Here is a 15,125-nt window from a genome sequence, read left to right as displayed (position 1 = left end):
GGGGGAGGCGGTGGGGCGGGGCGGGGAGGGGCGGGGCGAGCGGGACGACCACGCCCCTGCCCCGCCCTAGCCCCGCCCCGGAATCCGAGTCGAGCCGGGCGCTTTCTCTTCCGGCGGCAGGCAGCCTTGGGCAGTGTTTCCTTTCCCGGTCCCTCGATTCCAGAGACGGGCTCCGCGCTCCCGACCCTCCCCACTAAGCCGGGCTTCGGGCCGCTGTGGGCTCGCAGCTCGGCCCGGCCTGGAGGGACGCGCAGACGCGGAGGGGTGCGCTGTGCCCGCGCGACCCAGACCTGGCACTGGGCGGCCGCTCAGGCCTGTCCTTGGCCCCTTCCTGCCAGGGCGAGCACGCCTCGCGGAGTCCGCGGGCGCTCGGGTCACCTGCCACCCCTGGCCTCGTCCTGGCGGGGTGGGCGTGAGCTGGCGGGGTGAGGGACGGGGCCCAAGCCCTGAACCCTGCCGGGGGAGGGCACACTCCTCCAGGAACCCCGGGGTGCTAAGTGCTCCACCCGGGGGCCGTATGGTGGGGCCCTTTCTGAAACCTCCACGCACAGCTTCGCACCCGCAGATAACGTCAGCAGTGTCGGCGTGGGGGCTGGCAGCACACAGCTATCTTGGAGGGCAGAGCTTGCTGTCCCTGGGGAAGGGGGACCTGCCAAGGCAGCTGCTTTGCAGGGCACCCCAGGGGCCACTGAGTCCTCTCTGTGCCTGCCCTTGAGCCAGGCGGGGCCTCCTGCCTCAAAGGAGCCGCCGGATCGGTGTTACAGCTTTAGGCTAGGTGATGTGGGGGGACCAGCTACCACACACCTGCCTGGGCCACCCCCCTTAGGGTTGCAGCAACAAAATACAAGTGGGCGGCTTTCAAGAGCTGGAGTGCATGTCTCCCAGTTCTGGAGGCTGGGAGTCGGGGGTCAGGGTGTCAGCTGTGTCCATGTCTCTCTCCCTGCTGCTGCTGGTGAATTTTGGCGTTTCTTTGCTCTCGTAGATGCAGCTTCACACGGCCTTGTCCGTGTCTGTGACTGTCTCTTGTATGACCTCATTTGACTTAACTCATAACAAAAGAAAACCCCTATTTCCAAATAAGATCATTCACAAGTTCGGGGTTAGAACGTCAACTTGCCTTTTTGGGGGACACAGTTCAACTCAACAGGAATGTAGTGGGGGAGCAGAACCCTACACAGTCACTTGGTCTAGTTTTTCTGTCTTGTGCCGACCGTGATTTCCTGGGACTTGCTGAGGAGGAGAGCAGAGATGACCGAAAACCACAGGGACGAGCTGGCCCTGTGCTGGACTCGCCTGCGACCAGGCCTTCAGCCTCACTGCCCTAGATCCCCTTTGACTGCAGGGGTGCTCACAGCGGCCCAGGACCCGGAGAAGCTGGAGGAAGAGACCCCGCAGACAGTGGCTCCCGCTTCCCTCCCACTTTCTGATACTCTTGTACGTTTCTCCTGGCCAGCCCTAACCAGAAACCCATGGAAGGGAACGCTGGGAAACGGGGTTCCGCAGCCGGGTTGACTGGTACAGGGGTCCCTGCGCACCACTTGTCCACTCAGCTTTCATCCCTCTCTTTAACCCACACTTCGCTTCCCAATAAAGAGCATCACGAAGTCCTGCTTTCAGGGTCCCTGGGTGGTGCAAATGGTTTGCACTCAGCTGGTAACCAAAAGGTTGGCAGTTGAAACCCACCAAGTGGCGCCACGGGAAACAGGCCTGGGGATCCGCTTCCGCGAAGATTACAGTCAAGAAAACCTTATGGAGCAGTTCTACTCTAATACACGAGGTCTCCTAAGTCCTAAACCAACAATAAAAAATCAACAAAGCCATACTTAACTGCTTAGCATGACGCCAACTACCTCCATGGAGCTGAAAACAAGCCGATCTCCTCAAAGGAAGATAAAGTGCCTTCATCCACCAGGTGACGGTCGTGCTCTTCCAGCCTAGTCATTACCACCCTGCAGGGGCCTGTGACACCCACTGCCACCTTCGGGAGTCCTACCACGTGGCGGATAGTAACCCACTCCATGGTCTGCTGGTGTCAGGATCACCAAGAGAGACATAACACACACGGGCACCGTATGAACGCTTTGCTTGGCCAGTAGTGGGCTCAGTCCCCCAGGACCAGCAGGTCACTCTGCAGCTGATGCAGAGGGTGGTCCGCACACACCCTCTTGTGCTGCGAAAGGACCTTATTCCCTCCCCACCGGGAACAGACAGTGGAGTAGGCCAGGCATGTAACGGACATGCTGGGCTCAGCAGCTCCTGGACTGTTGATGTGTGCTCAGGAGCAGCCAGGAGGGAGATGCAGACAGGCCATCCATTGCCTGCTGTGGGATGTGTCCAAGATGCCCCAGGTAGGGAGTCACTAGCCCACGCTTGTCACGCCCAAGAAGCCAGACCGCACGTGGGGCTCACTGTGGGTCACAGGAAAGGCGGCAGCTGCGCTTGGACTGCCCCCCCGCCCCCCAAATCCCTAAGGAAGGCTAACTGCTGTCAGCACTTGTTCTGCTAGACAAGGCGGACCCGGGATGTCCTCCCCTCCTCAGCTCCCCATGCCCAGCGGAGTTATCCTGTTCCATCTTCACCAAGCAGGTCTCCTAGCTCAGCCTGCAGGGCTGCTCACAGCTCAGGGCCGTCTGCCTCCACCACTGGGCTGCCCCTACAGGCCAGGGGGCTCCCCGGTGTCCTGAGGGGAGGCCCTGTGCACCCCCACAGCCCTCTTTGCCCCCCAACCCCAGCAGCCCTGAGCCACGCCAGAGAAAGTATGTGGTGATGGGGGCCCCCCCTGCCATTCTCTGGTCTCCCAGAGCACAACATAGGGCCACACGCCCAGAACTGGAGGAGCGGGGCCAGCAGGAAGGGCACCCTGAGGGGGCAGCTGGGCCCCAGGCAGGTCCGTTTAGCAGACGATCCCTGGAGAAGAGGCAGACTCCCCCTCAGTCCTTCCCCTGGACGGCACAGAGTCCGGGAAGTAAGCGCTTTGCTGCTCAGCGCAGGGGTTCAGACCCCAAAGCGCAACCTCCATGTCTCCAGCTCCGCACCCACTGCTGCCTGCGGTGCCGGGGACCATGGAGCCGCTGCCCCAGCCCGGCGACGTGTGCAGCCCCAACGTGGGTCACCAGACACAGCTGCCTGCCCACAGCTGCGGCGGCGGGACCAAGACCCGAGGTGGCGCCCCGGGGCCCCGAGTGAAGATGAGAGGGGGAAGACGCCCATCAGCCGATCCCTCAGGCCCAAATCTGCCGTCAGTCGAGGCCAGTCCGCACGCCATGAACCAAAGCTGTTTCTAGTTTATTAACAGATGGCTGTCACAGGGCAGCACGGAGCAGGGTGCGTAGCTCCAAAAGCCCTTCAGGATCCCTGAACACCAGGAATCAAAGCTGTTTCTAGTTTACTAACAGACAGTTGTTGTGGAGCTGGGTCCACGGTCGGGCAGCGTCCACAGCAGAGCAGCATCCACAGCTCCAGAAGTGACCTCGACCCTGCACACCGCCAGGCCAGACGGCTGGCCCCAGCAGGCACTGAGTGCAGGCCGCTCACCCTGCGAACACCACACCTTCATTCACTTCTTAAACTTTTTCTTCTTCAGAGCCTTCCACTCGCCCTCCTGCGTCGCCAGGCTGTTGAGGAGCTGCTTCACTTTTCGCTTTCTTTCCGCGTCCCTAAAAGGTGAAGTGCAAATGTGGGTTTTGGGTTAGTTTACTGACCTTCCGAAACCATAGGCCCAACAACCACAATGCGAGGTGGGAGTGTGGGGGACGTGCACGGCCCTGCCCTCTAGTCACCCCTCAGCCCCTGCTCATGCCGGATCACCGTCCTCCGGGCCCGCCCCTCAGCCCCCATCACCGTCCTCCTCACCGTCCTCCGGGCCCGCCCCTCAGCCCCCCTCACCGTTCCATGGTCTCTGAGAGCTGCATCCGGGCCAGGAACTGGTTGTCCTTGCGGATCTCACGCACGGCTCCCTTGAACTCGCGCCTGTGCTTGTGAATCAGCCGCCTCCGCTCCTGCTCCTCCCGGGTGCTGCCCTGCTTCCGGCCAAACTCGAGGCTGTAGGCCAAGCCAGCGGGAGGGGTCGGGGGTCTCGGATCGTGCTCAGCACCCACTGCTGCCTGCGGTGCCTTAGCCTGGCCACGTGTGCCACCCCCATGCTGGGCACCAGATGCAGCGCCCACGCAGGCAGACGCTCGTCCACAGACCTTTCTCTCGAGGTGGGCCTGCCCTCGCTGCCATGGTCGGCCCCCACTCTCCACGCCGGCCCCCCTCCCGGAGCTGGGGCAGCCTCTGAGAGGGGACAGATACTCACACTTTGACCAGCCTGGGAGTGAACAGTTTCAGGGGGACCGGCCTGCTCTTCTCACAGACCAGGGGCCGGCAGTGCGGCTTCTGGTTCTCCGCCTCTGCCAGGGCACTCTGACACAGCTCCTAAAGGGTCGAGAGCACACGCTGTGATGTGTCCCCATGGACCCTTGAGGACAGGGCCGCCTGAGGGCCGCCACAAGCACAGCAGGCCACTGTGGCCGGAGCCACCTGCCTTCCTCAGCACCGCAGGCTGCAGCTCGGGCGGCCATTCCCCTCTGCATCGTTTCCTGCTAAACACCTTTGCCTCCGACTCCACACAAGGCTCCAGGACAGTCTCCCAGGGCTTCTGAGATTCCTGAGTGGCCAGCTAGACCAGCCCCGCTCCTTGCACGTGTGTTCCAGGACTAAGGCCACCTGGCAGAGGCTCCCACCCGAGGCTCGGCCCCTGCAGGACATCAAAGTGACCTTCCCTTGTACCGGCCCTGCACTCGCGGCCCCTTTCTGGACGCTCACCTTGCGTATCCTGACACCCACCCAGGCACGACTAGCCAGGCCAGGCCCAAGCGTACAGAGCCCCCAGCCCACCTGAACCCTGCAGGCTGGGGACCACTCCTCCTCGCGGCCACAGCAAGCTTGGCCCCACTGAGTCAGGTGGATGCTGACGGAAAGGGATGGGTCTATCTCGTCCACCGCTTGCTCTCCAGCAGGGAGAGGACCGCCTCCAGAGGAAGCCATGGACCATCTAATGCTTCTCAGGTAAAACTCAGGACTGAGCTCGGTGTTCTTAGCCCTGTCCTGCGGCGCGCCGGGAAACGTATACGAGGAAGCCTCAGGACAACAAACCCCTCCTCGGCCTCCTCCTTCTCTGTTGTGATTCCATTCCCATCTGTGTTCGCCCCTCTGCCTAGGCGGTGTCCTCGGCTCCCAGGCGCCCCTCACCTGCTCCCGCCACAGGCCTTGCCTTACCTGGAGGTCCTGGGGGTGGCCGCGGTGGGCCAGGTGCTCCGTCAGCACAGCTCGCAGGGGCTGCACGATGTCCTGGAAGGCTGGCAGGGCGCCGTACAGCAGCATGCAGCGCTTCACCAGGGCCAGACACACGGCCAGGCAGGACAGCCTGAGGCAGGAAGGAGGGGCCAGACTGTTCCCTCCCACATCTCAGCCACTTGAAGAAGTAACATGTCCAGCCCACGGCTCTGGGGACAACCGTACCCCCAGGCTGCAGTGTGGCCTGGCACCCACCGAGGGGACAGCCGCGCCCCCGGGCACCAGGCCCTAAAGGAAACATCTCGCTTCCCTGCACAAGGAGGACCACGGCGGGAACACAACTCCAGGCTGAGAGAGAACCTTCATTTTAGTTTCCGAATTACTATCTACTGCATGGAGCAGATGCGTCCGGAAGATACCGTGCATGTTTTGGGAAATGCCCCTTCCCCGGAAAGAACAGCCAACAGCCCTCAGAAAGGTTTTTAACCCAACGTGGGTGGCACATGAGCTAAAAACGGAAATTTCTGGCAGTAAATCAAAGTGCATCAGCCGCTCCTTTTGCGTTTGGGGTTTCTCTGTTCCAGGCCCTGACCCTTCAGGCCAGCTGGGCCTCTGTGGGGCCCGGGCTGGCAGAGTGGGGAGGGGAGCACCACCCCCCGGGGCCCCCGGCCCACACCTGGCATGGTTTGTCTCCGTGGTGGTCAGGGTTTTCAGTCCGCTGGCCCAGTGCAGGGGGAGGCTCTTCCTCTGCCAAGTGGCCGCGTCCTCTCTGTTGGAAACCAAGAGCAGTTCCGAGTTCTTCCCAAGTGCTCTGAACGGGTGCACCAGAGTGTAACCTGAAAGCCAAGTGCGACAGGGACAGGGACGAGCCATGAATGACGGGGCTCATGGGCAGGCTCGCCAGTGCTAGGCCTGTAACACTTCATGCTTTAACACACACTGGTTTTCTATGGCATTGCCAGGCCCTGCTAGGCACTGGGGGTGCTGTTCAATGAACCCAGGTCCCGCGGGGGAAGGCGGACGTGGAAGCAGTGCCGAGAGGGGCGGTCGGTGCCAGGCGCTGGGGGTGGACAGAGGCCTGTCCTCACCTGAGCCCTGCATTCAACACGTACTTCCTGCGGACCACTGTGCGCCAGACAGTGTAGGTGCCTGGGCCCACTGCGGGACTGAAGTCCCAGCCCTTGAGCAGGAGACAGGTGACACGCAGCGCCCATAAGAGGCGAGCTGGCCACGCCCCCCCGCTCTGTGAGTGCGTTCCACCGCCCCCACACTGTGCATGGAGCTGCAGGTCTTCTGGCCTGCGTTCCCGCCGGCCTGGCCTTCCTGAGGCAGGCGCCGCACTGTATGACTGCATCTCCAGGGCCTGGTGACGCCTGTGTGCACACAGGAGGCTCCCAGTGTTTGTGGACTGGGCACAGTCGCGGCGTACGGCAGCGACGGGCAGGAAGCACCGAGATGAGGTAAGCACGGGACCAGTGGTGCGCTCAGGGCCCCGAGCGGGAGGAGGGCCCAGACACCTGAAGGTGCATGGCTGAAGGATTTGGCCGATGCCTCAACGCCCATCCTCAGGTGGGCCCTCAGGAACCACACGATGTGCTGGACCCGGAGGGCCTAGGGCCAGGCTGGGGACAGCAAATCCACACACACGAGACCTTAGGGAACACAGACCAGGCTACTCATCGCCACCCCCGAGGGGAAGCTGAGGCTGAGAAGGTGCTGCAGGGAGTGAGGTCGGCATGGAGGGATGCTGAGCCAGTCAGGAGACGGACGTGTCTCCCAGTTACCAAGACACTGCCCCCCACACTCCCAGCCCTGCAGGCACTCTACAGGGCAGCGATGTCCACCAGGAACACACAGTGAGCCAAGGGGGAATACAGAACGTTCTCGTGGCCACATCAACAACGTATAATAAAACAGTACAATCAAATTTAACAATATATTTCACTTCACTCAAAATAACAAAATGTTATTTCACTACTTAACACAAAAAATTGAGATATCTGGTGCGTATTTTATGATGAAGAACAAAACCACATCTCCCTTTGGACTGGCCACCCTTCAAGCACCCCACAGCCCCTGTGGCTACCGGCCGCAGTGCCAGACAGTGCAGATGCGTGACCCCAATTTTCAAAACGCGGGAATGTGCAAAGGGAAGGTTTCTCTGGATGGTGGGGCTTTAGATTTGTCTTCTATGAGGGCCCAGTCCCTGGAGAAGGACATCATGCTTGGTTAAGTACATGGTCAGAGAAAAAGAGGAAGACTCTCGACAAGATGGACTGACACAGTGGCTGCAACAATGGGCTCAGGCATAACAAGGATTGTGAGGATGGCGCAGGACCGGGCGGTGTTTCGTTCCGTTGTATACAGGATCGCTACGAGTCGGAATTGACTCAACAGCAGTGGGTTTTTTTAATACTTATTTATATCCCAGATGTTCTACCATGACCTGGAATTACCTTAAGACGTCTTCAGAAATTCCCGTAGGCAGACTCACCCAGAGCAGGCTTGTTTGGAGCCGCGATGTGAAGGATCCCGAGGAGGAAGTTGATGAGCTCGGGCACGAACCTCTGGGACAGAGACACGTACTCCAGGAACAGGCAGCACACGAAGAGCCCCTTCACCACATCCTGGAGGGAGAGCACGGGGCACTGCAGAGGGACACAGAGACGTCAGCGTCTGGACAGCACACTGCAACGATGCTCCGGGTGACAAGCCGCTCCGCAGGTGAGCCGCGTGTTTTGCTGAGCCCACTGCCCAGGAGGAAAGGGTCCCACAGGACCAGGTGTGCACACCATGACCTTCTGTCCTACGTGGGGTGTGGCTGCTGCACTAAATGCACCCTGAGCCTGTGCCCAGTGAAGGAAATGAGCACATCTGACTGGACACCTTGAGTGCTGACTTGAAAGGCTGTTTTTGGGGTCCCGCCCTGCACAATCGCCAGGCGCTGAAACAGGCCCCCTACTGGGGCTGCTTGAGCGGAGGCCCCGGGGACGGGAGCCAGAGCTGAGTGCGACCTCAGAGCCCACAAGCTGATGGTCTCCGCAGGGACTTTAGACGGGCTCTTCCCCTGCCCACCCCCATGGTCAGTCTCCACCGCGACCTGCCCCCCCCGGAGGCTTGCCTTCGTGAGCAGCTGGCTCATGCACACCAGTGCAGGGGTCACCACTGGGTGCCAGAAGTCAGAGGTGGGGAACAGCAGCCCCGCAATCTTCAAATAAATGAGCTGTAAAGGAAGGGGTGTTGCACAGGTTCATGAAAGCAAAAGGACGCTCATGATGCTGCCGTTAAAATGGGCCCAACAGCAAGAGCAGGTTGGAAAGCAAAGCATGGCAAAGCACTGCAGACTTCACGCTTTCACGCTGGTAGCCTCACAGCCGTCACTCACACTGCCCGATGGGGGTGCCCCCGACAGGTGTCAGTGCCTCCCATGCGTGGGTACACACAGACACCCCCCCCACACCCATGTACAAACACCACACGTGCACACACACACGTGCACACACACGTATCCAAACCACCACGTGCACACACCCGTGTACAAACACTACCCACGCACCCCAGATACAGCCAGGCTCTCTGGGGTGGGGGCACTTCTCCAGTGGACCCGTAACAGGAAGCACACGGGGGCCGCTCTACCCAGTGAATAGGCACGTTTATGACCCCTGGTTGCCAGCCCAGAGCCCTGGGGGGGGCCGGGGGGGGGCGTCTGGTTGGTCGCTGCCCCCTTGGCCCAGCTCTGTGCCAGGCCCGTGAACGCAGCGGGAAGAAATGTCACCTTTCTGCGTCACTGGGATAGGAGGAAGAACGGCCAAACGCTCAGCCCACACAAAGCAGAACTAGAGTTCTCGCTGGCATACATCAGTGGGCAAGCCCCCGCCCGCATCCAGGCCCGCTGCTCACCACGTCCAGGCCCGGGAAGGCGGCGCGGCCCTTGGTTTCCAACATCTCCTCCATCTCATGCATGGCGTCGCGGAAAACAAACCTCATGGCATCGCTTGCGGCTTCCGGGAACAGCTGGCAGAGGTTATACAGCTGCCTGCTTGTCAGAAACACATGCCGGGGGTGGCTCCAGACAACGCGGCACGGACAAAGCCCCGCCCCCGTGCCTGCCATTCCCCATGATGTCACCACCGCCTGGGACCGGGGCTCCAGGTGAATCTACCTTCCCTCATGCTGCTATCAGGCCGGCCACCTGGTAGTGTTTGCAATACAGGAAGTCCCCAGGTTACGAACGTCCGCCTTACGGACAGCTCACACTTGCCCTACAACGTTACGTAAATTTGCCCTCGCTCTGAAACGAACGAGCAAACCATCATCTGCAGCAAGTTCTTCATCACAAGCACCTCCACTGGCTGCACGTGCCGCTCTTCAATCACTGAAAAGGCTTCGAGCCTCTTGTTGCACTAGAAGAAAACCGAAACTATAGGACAGAGCAGAACTGCCCCACAGGGTTTCCAAGGCTGTAAATCTGTATGGAAGCAGACTGCCACATCTTTCTCCCACGGAGCGGTTGGTGGGGTCAAACCACGGACCTTTCGGTTAACAGCCGAGCACTTAACCACTGCACCACCAGGGCTCCTCTCTTGCACTAAAGTGAGGCTAAATAAGAACCAGACGCCCCTTTTCTGACTTACGTACAAATATACCTTCGAGACACACTTAGGAATGAATCAGGCCTCTACACACCAGGCGATTCTTACGTATAAGTTACGAATCACCGGGGGATCTTGTTAAAATGCAGATTCTGATTCAGTATATCTGGGGGCAGAAAGGCAAATTCCCAGCAGGGGGTCAAACTGGAACGAACCAGTTCAAAGCCCTGGAACGGATCTCATTCCTAACCTGGGAGCTATCTGTGATCTACAGTCATTTTTGCCGTTCCCTGGAAACGTGGCCATAACTTTCAGTACTGTCGTGATGGCAGAAATAGCTGTACTTGTAGTAATACTGCCAACTTGGACTACATCCCATGTGCCAGGTGTGGCTGACAGTCCAATTACAGTTAACTCAGTAACCCCTCCCCAGAGGGCCGGGAAGCTGAGTGCTGCTCTAATGGGGTCTCTGCAATGGCCAGGTGGGACAAGGGGCTCTTGTTCACAAACCCACGGACCCTGCCTCGTGCCGCTGAGTGGGAACTCTGCCCCTTGCGCCTTCATCAGCCAATGGTACCGCGTGCCAGGAGCACTCTGCGGGGCACTGCTTTCTTGGGACTTCCAGCACAGTGAGGGTCAGGCTACCCCAACGCTGGGGAGGGACGTGTGCTTCCGAGGGACCTGCTTCCCAGCACGGCCCCCCTAGTCCCATGCTTGTGCCCCACTGGGTGCCACCGAGGCGCAGACCTGGGGGCAGGCTCCTGGAGGAACCACGGGCGGCTGTCTGCCCAGCGCCTGCTGCCGCTCAAACCACCCAGGCAGAGCATGGCGCTTCACTGGTGAATCAGACAAAGCAAATCAGCCACTAAACGCTACAAACAGATCCCAGGAGTTCGACTGTGTTATAGCCAATGTCAGTGCGGTGAAACAAACAGTCCATCAATGTGGCGCCCAGGGCGGCACATGCTGGCAAACTCAGCATGGCAGCCACCATCATCAAACCCCGCAGCGGCCTGGAATGCCACCGCTGTGTCTCCTTGATCACTCTGAACACACCCTCATGACTCTAAATTAGGTCAAACTTGACAAACTCAGCCCCCCTCCAGAAGCCACCAGTCACTTACACAACCAACTTGTCGATCACCCTGAGGTCTGGAGGGTCGCGTGCGGCCAAATCCCCGACGTATTCCAAAAGGAAGCCGAACAGCCTCTGCGGGACATGAGCCGAGCAGCACTCAGTGGTGAGCACCAGGAAGAACATCCAGCGACAACGTCCCGGTGCCCCAGACTCCAGGCCAGAGCCATGTGGCGAGGGCAGGGCCACCGGCGGGAGCCTCCTCACAAGAGGTGACAGGGACCCCGCCGGGAGCTGGGTGTGAGTGAGAGGGAAAGCTGCGGGTCTGACTGCAGAATGGCTGCTGTTAGCTGCCGTTGAGTCAGCTCCGACATATCCTGACCCTGCGTCTGACAGACGGAGCGCTGCCCTGTGCCGTGCCGTTCTCAAAGTCATTACTGTGTTTGCGTCCATCACTGCAGCCACCGTGTCAACCCCTCTCACGGAGGGGCTCCCTCGTCTTCACTGGCCCCCCACCTACCACACACGACATCCTTCCCTGGCAATGCAGCACGACAGGAGAGAATACCTCACTATCAAAACCAAGGACACAGCCGGCTCTGCCCGGCACAGAGTGAACACGTATTCCCGACTGAGGCGGGGAAGGTGCCTTCACTGCTGTTACCAGCTTGGCTCTGTGGGGGCGGATGGGCATGCAGCCCAGTGGGTCATCCTTTCTTCACCTGTGAAGTGACGGTGACAGGGCCTGCCTCCCCCGGGGCCTACAGGGAACCTCAGGGGGATCTCTGCCTGGCAGAGAGCCAGTGCCAGCCCGGCAGTCGCCGTCAGCAGTGACTAAGGTGGCCAACACACCCTGCTGGTGAGGACCAGGGCATGCTCTGTCACCGCCCAGCTCCACAGGGACGCGGGCTCACTCCAGCACTGCCCACACCCTGCGCGTGTCCACGCCCACGTACTTCTAACTTGGCTTTGTTTCCTGCTGCCAGGCTGGGGTGGTTGCATTTCTGAATCCTCTCCACCACCAGCAGCTGCTCCTTCACCGACCTTCCAGATAACAACGATTTCAGTTCCTCGTAGGACTCCGGAGCTACAAAAACATCCAGCACATTCCACGCTTAAAACCGAAGAGGAGGGTTACCCACATTCCTGATAAGGCAGAGATAAGAACTAAAGACAGTGTAAGTAAAATGACATCCCTAATCTTAGCAAAATAGACAACGTTTTATGTTTTAACACCCGCTTCATTTGTGTTTGCTCCAGCTGGTCCTGAAGACTTTAAAGTGTAACTGAACTTGGCCCTCTGTTACTAGGAGGAACCTTGCAAACCACCTCAGGAAGACACGGCTGCCACTCCTTCCTTGACAGGAAGCAGCTTGACAATCCATAACCCACGGCGAGAGGACCCCGGGGCCCGCGTGAGGTTTAATGTCCAGCCTGGCTCAGCGCCAAGCCAGGTGAGCGAAGCCAATCCCTCCTGAGAGGCTCACTATGGAAGGTGACTCCCAGAGGCCAGCCTCCCCCGCTCGCTCATCCTCCCTGGAGATAATCCTAAGTCGCGGGACAATTCGCTGCCTACTAGAACTGGATGACTTTTCTTGATGGAGCCAACAAAACAGCATGCTGCATTCTGTAGGAGGTGTCACCTGGCCGACCTGAGTGCCAGGTCTGAGATCAGGGGGCCGCACAGATGGTTACCGGCCAGGCCTGCCCTGGTGGACCTGCAGCCGCCTGCACGTGAGACGGATGGCTGAGTGGCCGAGAACACCTGCCTGCACGAGGTGCTGTCGGCCTGAGTCTGGCCACAGGACAAACGCTAACAGGCCTGCCTGGACTTCCAACCAGCCCCCGCCCGATGCCCGCCATGACTGTGTGCACCCTTCACCAATGCCCTGAGCAAAGCTGGGAGGCAGACTGACACAACACAGGCTTCCACCAAGGCCCGGGCCCTGCAAACAACAATCCGACAGCCGTCTACCTGCGAACGTGTAGGGCAGCTCGGCTCTGTCAACTCGGGCCTTCTGGTCACCATGTGAGCACCTCTCCCTGGGAGCCGGAAGCTGCCCCTTCTCTGGGCTCTCGCCGTCTTCCTCGCTCTCTGCGTTGGAGTCCAGGTCTGAGTGGCCATCGGGGCTGTCGCTCTGCTCTGTGTCCTCCCCGCTGGGATCTTCCTCCCCCTCACTCTCACTGCCACCGGCTTCCCTGCTTCCCTCTTCCTGGACATCCTCCTCTATGTTCATCTTCCCATCCTAGGGAGAAAGTGGGACTCAGTTACACCTCAGGCCAGGCAAGCTGAGCCCCTGAAGCTACAGCAGACCACCGCACACAGCACAGGCCCTGCCACCTGTCTGCAAGGGGCACGGCCCTCCGGGCGCGCCTGTCTGCTGGCACTGGGCCCCCTTCCTGGCCCTTCCATGCCACCTGCGGAGCCACAGGGCTGACAGGCTGGGAGCTGACAGTGTGTGACTTGGAAGGCCTGGCCGGGCTGGGGCTTCGGCAGCCGTAGGTCTGCAGCCGCTGGTTTGGGAACAGCTGGCGCTGCAGCGGCTTCTGGGGTTCAGGCTACACCTTGAGGTGGTAGGACCGGAAGACCCAGCAGTGACCCCTGACAGCTGCTCTTCAGATAACCCAGAGTCCTGTGGGCACTCAATTCCTGTTTCAGATCCTTTCTGTTTGAAACACCTGGACGGCCTTCTGCTGTCCTGCTGGAGCCCTGACTGCCACCTCCAAGACGGGCATGGGGGCAGACCTTTCAGGTTTGTGAAGGAAAAACTGCGCTGACCTTAGAAACGCAATTACGTCACTCAGAAAATTAAAAATGAGAATTACTCACGTCTGACAATACAGGTAAAAACCAAAGGTGATCTAAGGAAAATTAAGGTTCAAAATCCTAACCCTGAGTTAGCACCTCCAATATCAACGCTAATAAGATCGTGCAGATAATCATCTCTAAACAAAAACAGCTGAAGTTAACAAGTCGCATGATTCTGCTGTCAGCTGCCATCGAGAGCAGAAATGCCTTTTCTCCCGGGGAGCTGTTGGTGGGTTCCAAGCGCCAGGCTCTTGGTTAGCCAAGCACTTTAACAGCTGCGCCTCCAGGGCTCCTTAACAGGGTTCTAGACTAATTTTATCACCCGCATCCCTTCTCCAGAGTGCAGGTCGAGCTCAGCTGTGACAGTCGTCTCTACAAAGTTATGGTATCTAATATACCCATAAACACCCAGATAAAGGACTTCAGACAAACTGTTAAAAAATCCCCGTCTGTGATGACGCCATTAAATGACACATCAGAAGGTGTGTTCTTTTAAACAACAAAAAACAGAAACGGAAGCTGCCCACCTTACCTTGTAAGACAGCAAACGCCTGTCGTCTTTATCCAGGATGAAGCCGTCACTCAGGTCATCTGCTGACACGTGTTTGGGTTTCTTCATAGTCTCGTCCTCGTCTTTTCCAAACATCCTTCGAAGCCTTTCAGCCTGAGCCGGAGAAAAAGCAGAATTACAGGATGTCTTCCACTCTGAGAAGGAAGCTGGCTGCTCGAGCCCGCCACAGCCGCCTGTGAGCCCCCGCGGCTGTCCGTGAGCCCCCTGTGGCCGCCCGTGAGCCCCCGCGGCCGTCCGTGAGCCCCCCACGGCCGCCCGTGAGCCCCCAGACCTCCCCACCCCACAGAGCTCTAACACGGGTGCTCTCTGCTCTCAGAATTAAATCTAAGTGCACACACAGTAAGCATTACACAAACGGCTTTCTCACTTAACAAAAACAGACCATTAGAAATTTGTGAAAGAAATACACCAAAACCCATGACAGCCAGAATACAATAGGGCTGCCTTGTATTTCTGGGTTTTCAAGTTTTCTGCCTTTGACGGGGTGCAGTCTAACCACTTTCCTATTGCTCGTATTAGTGGAAAATATGTGAGTTTTCCTTCCCTGACAGGTTTTAACCTTACACAGGTTTTAATGTACTTTCCAGCCACAAGGGACAAACACCTTGCTCTGAGGTCTCTTTGGCCCAATTATGCTGGTCGGCTGGCATTAACTCCTCTCCCATGCACACAACGGACAAGGAACAAGGTCAGCCTGCACCGACGCCCACACCTTCACTGCTGAGGACAGACGACAGCCCGCACGAGGCTGACAACACCGAGGACGTCGGCTGCCCAACACCTTCACTGCTGGGGACAGAC

The 15,125-nt window shown here is 59.0% G+C and overlaps 1 protein-coding gene across 1 annotated transcript in view; it reads right to left on the bottom strand.

Annotated features, from left to right (window-relative positions):
• Positions 1–3,278: 3,278 nt before the first annotated feature.
• The window catches only part of NOP14 (NOP14 nucleolar protein), a 21,454-nt gene continuing 9,607 nt past the window's right edge, over positions 3,279–15,125 (bottom strand). Inside the window, exons 7-18 of the mRNA XM_004383504.2 lie at positions 14,286–14,417; positions 12,920–13,190; positions 11,901–12,031; positions 10,994–11,079; positions 9,178–9,313; positions 8,399–8,500; positions 7,772–7,925; positions 5,954–6,113; positions 5,260–5,407; positions 4,298–4,416; positions 3,886–4,041; positions 3,279–3,656 (exon numbers count right to left, since the gene is read on the bottom strand). Coding sequence (XP_004383561.1) covers positions 3,557–3,656; positions 3,886–4,041; positions 4,298–4,416; positions 5,260–5,407; positions 5,954–6,113; positions 7,772–7,925; positions 8,399–8,500; positions 9,178–9,313; positions 10,994–11,079; positions 11,901–12,031; positions 12,920–13,190; positions 14,286–14,417 — 1,695 coding nt within the window. The 3' untranslated portion in view covers positions 3,279–3,556. The remainder of the gene's footprint in view (positions 3,657–3,885; positions 4,042–4,297; positions 4,417–5,259; positions 5,408–5,953; positions 6,114–7,771; positions 7,926–8,398; positions 8,501–9,177; positions 9,314–10,993; positions 11,080–11,900; positions 12,032–12,919; positions 13,191–14,285; positions 14,418–15,125) is intronic.

Source organism: Trichechus manatus, unplaced genomic scaffold (genome assembly GCF_000243295.1).
Source record: "Trichechus manatus latirostris isolate Lorelei unplaced genomic scaffold, TriManLat1.0 scaffold00111, whole genome shotgun sequence".
NCBI lineage: Eukaryota > Metazoa > Chordata > Mammalia > Sirenia > Trichechidae > Trichechus > Trichechus manatus.
Note: the sequence above shows the minus strand (reverse complement) of the source record. Positions and strands in the feature narration are given on the sequence as shown.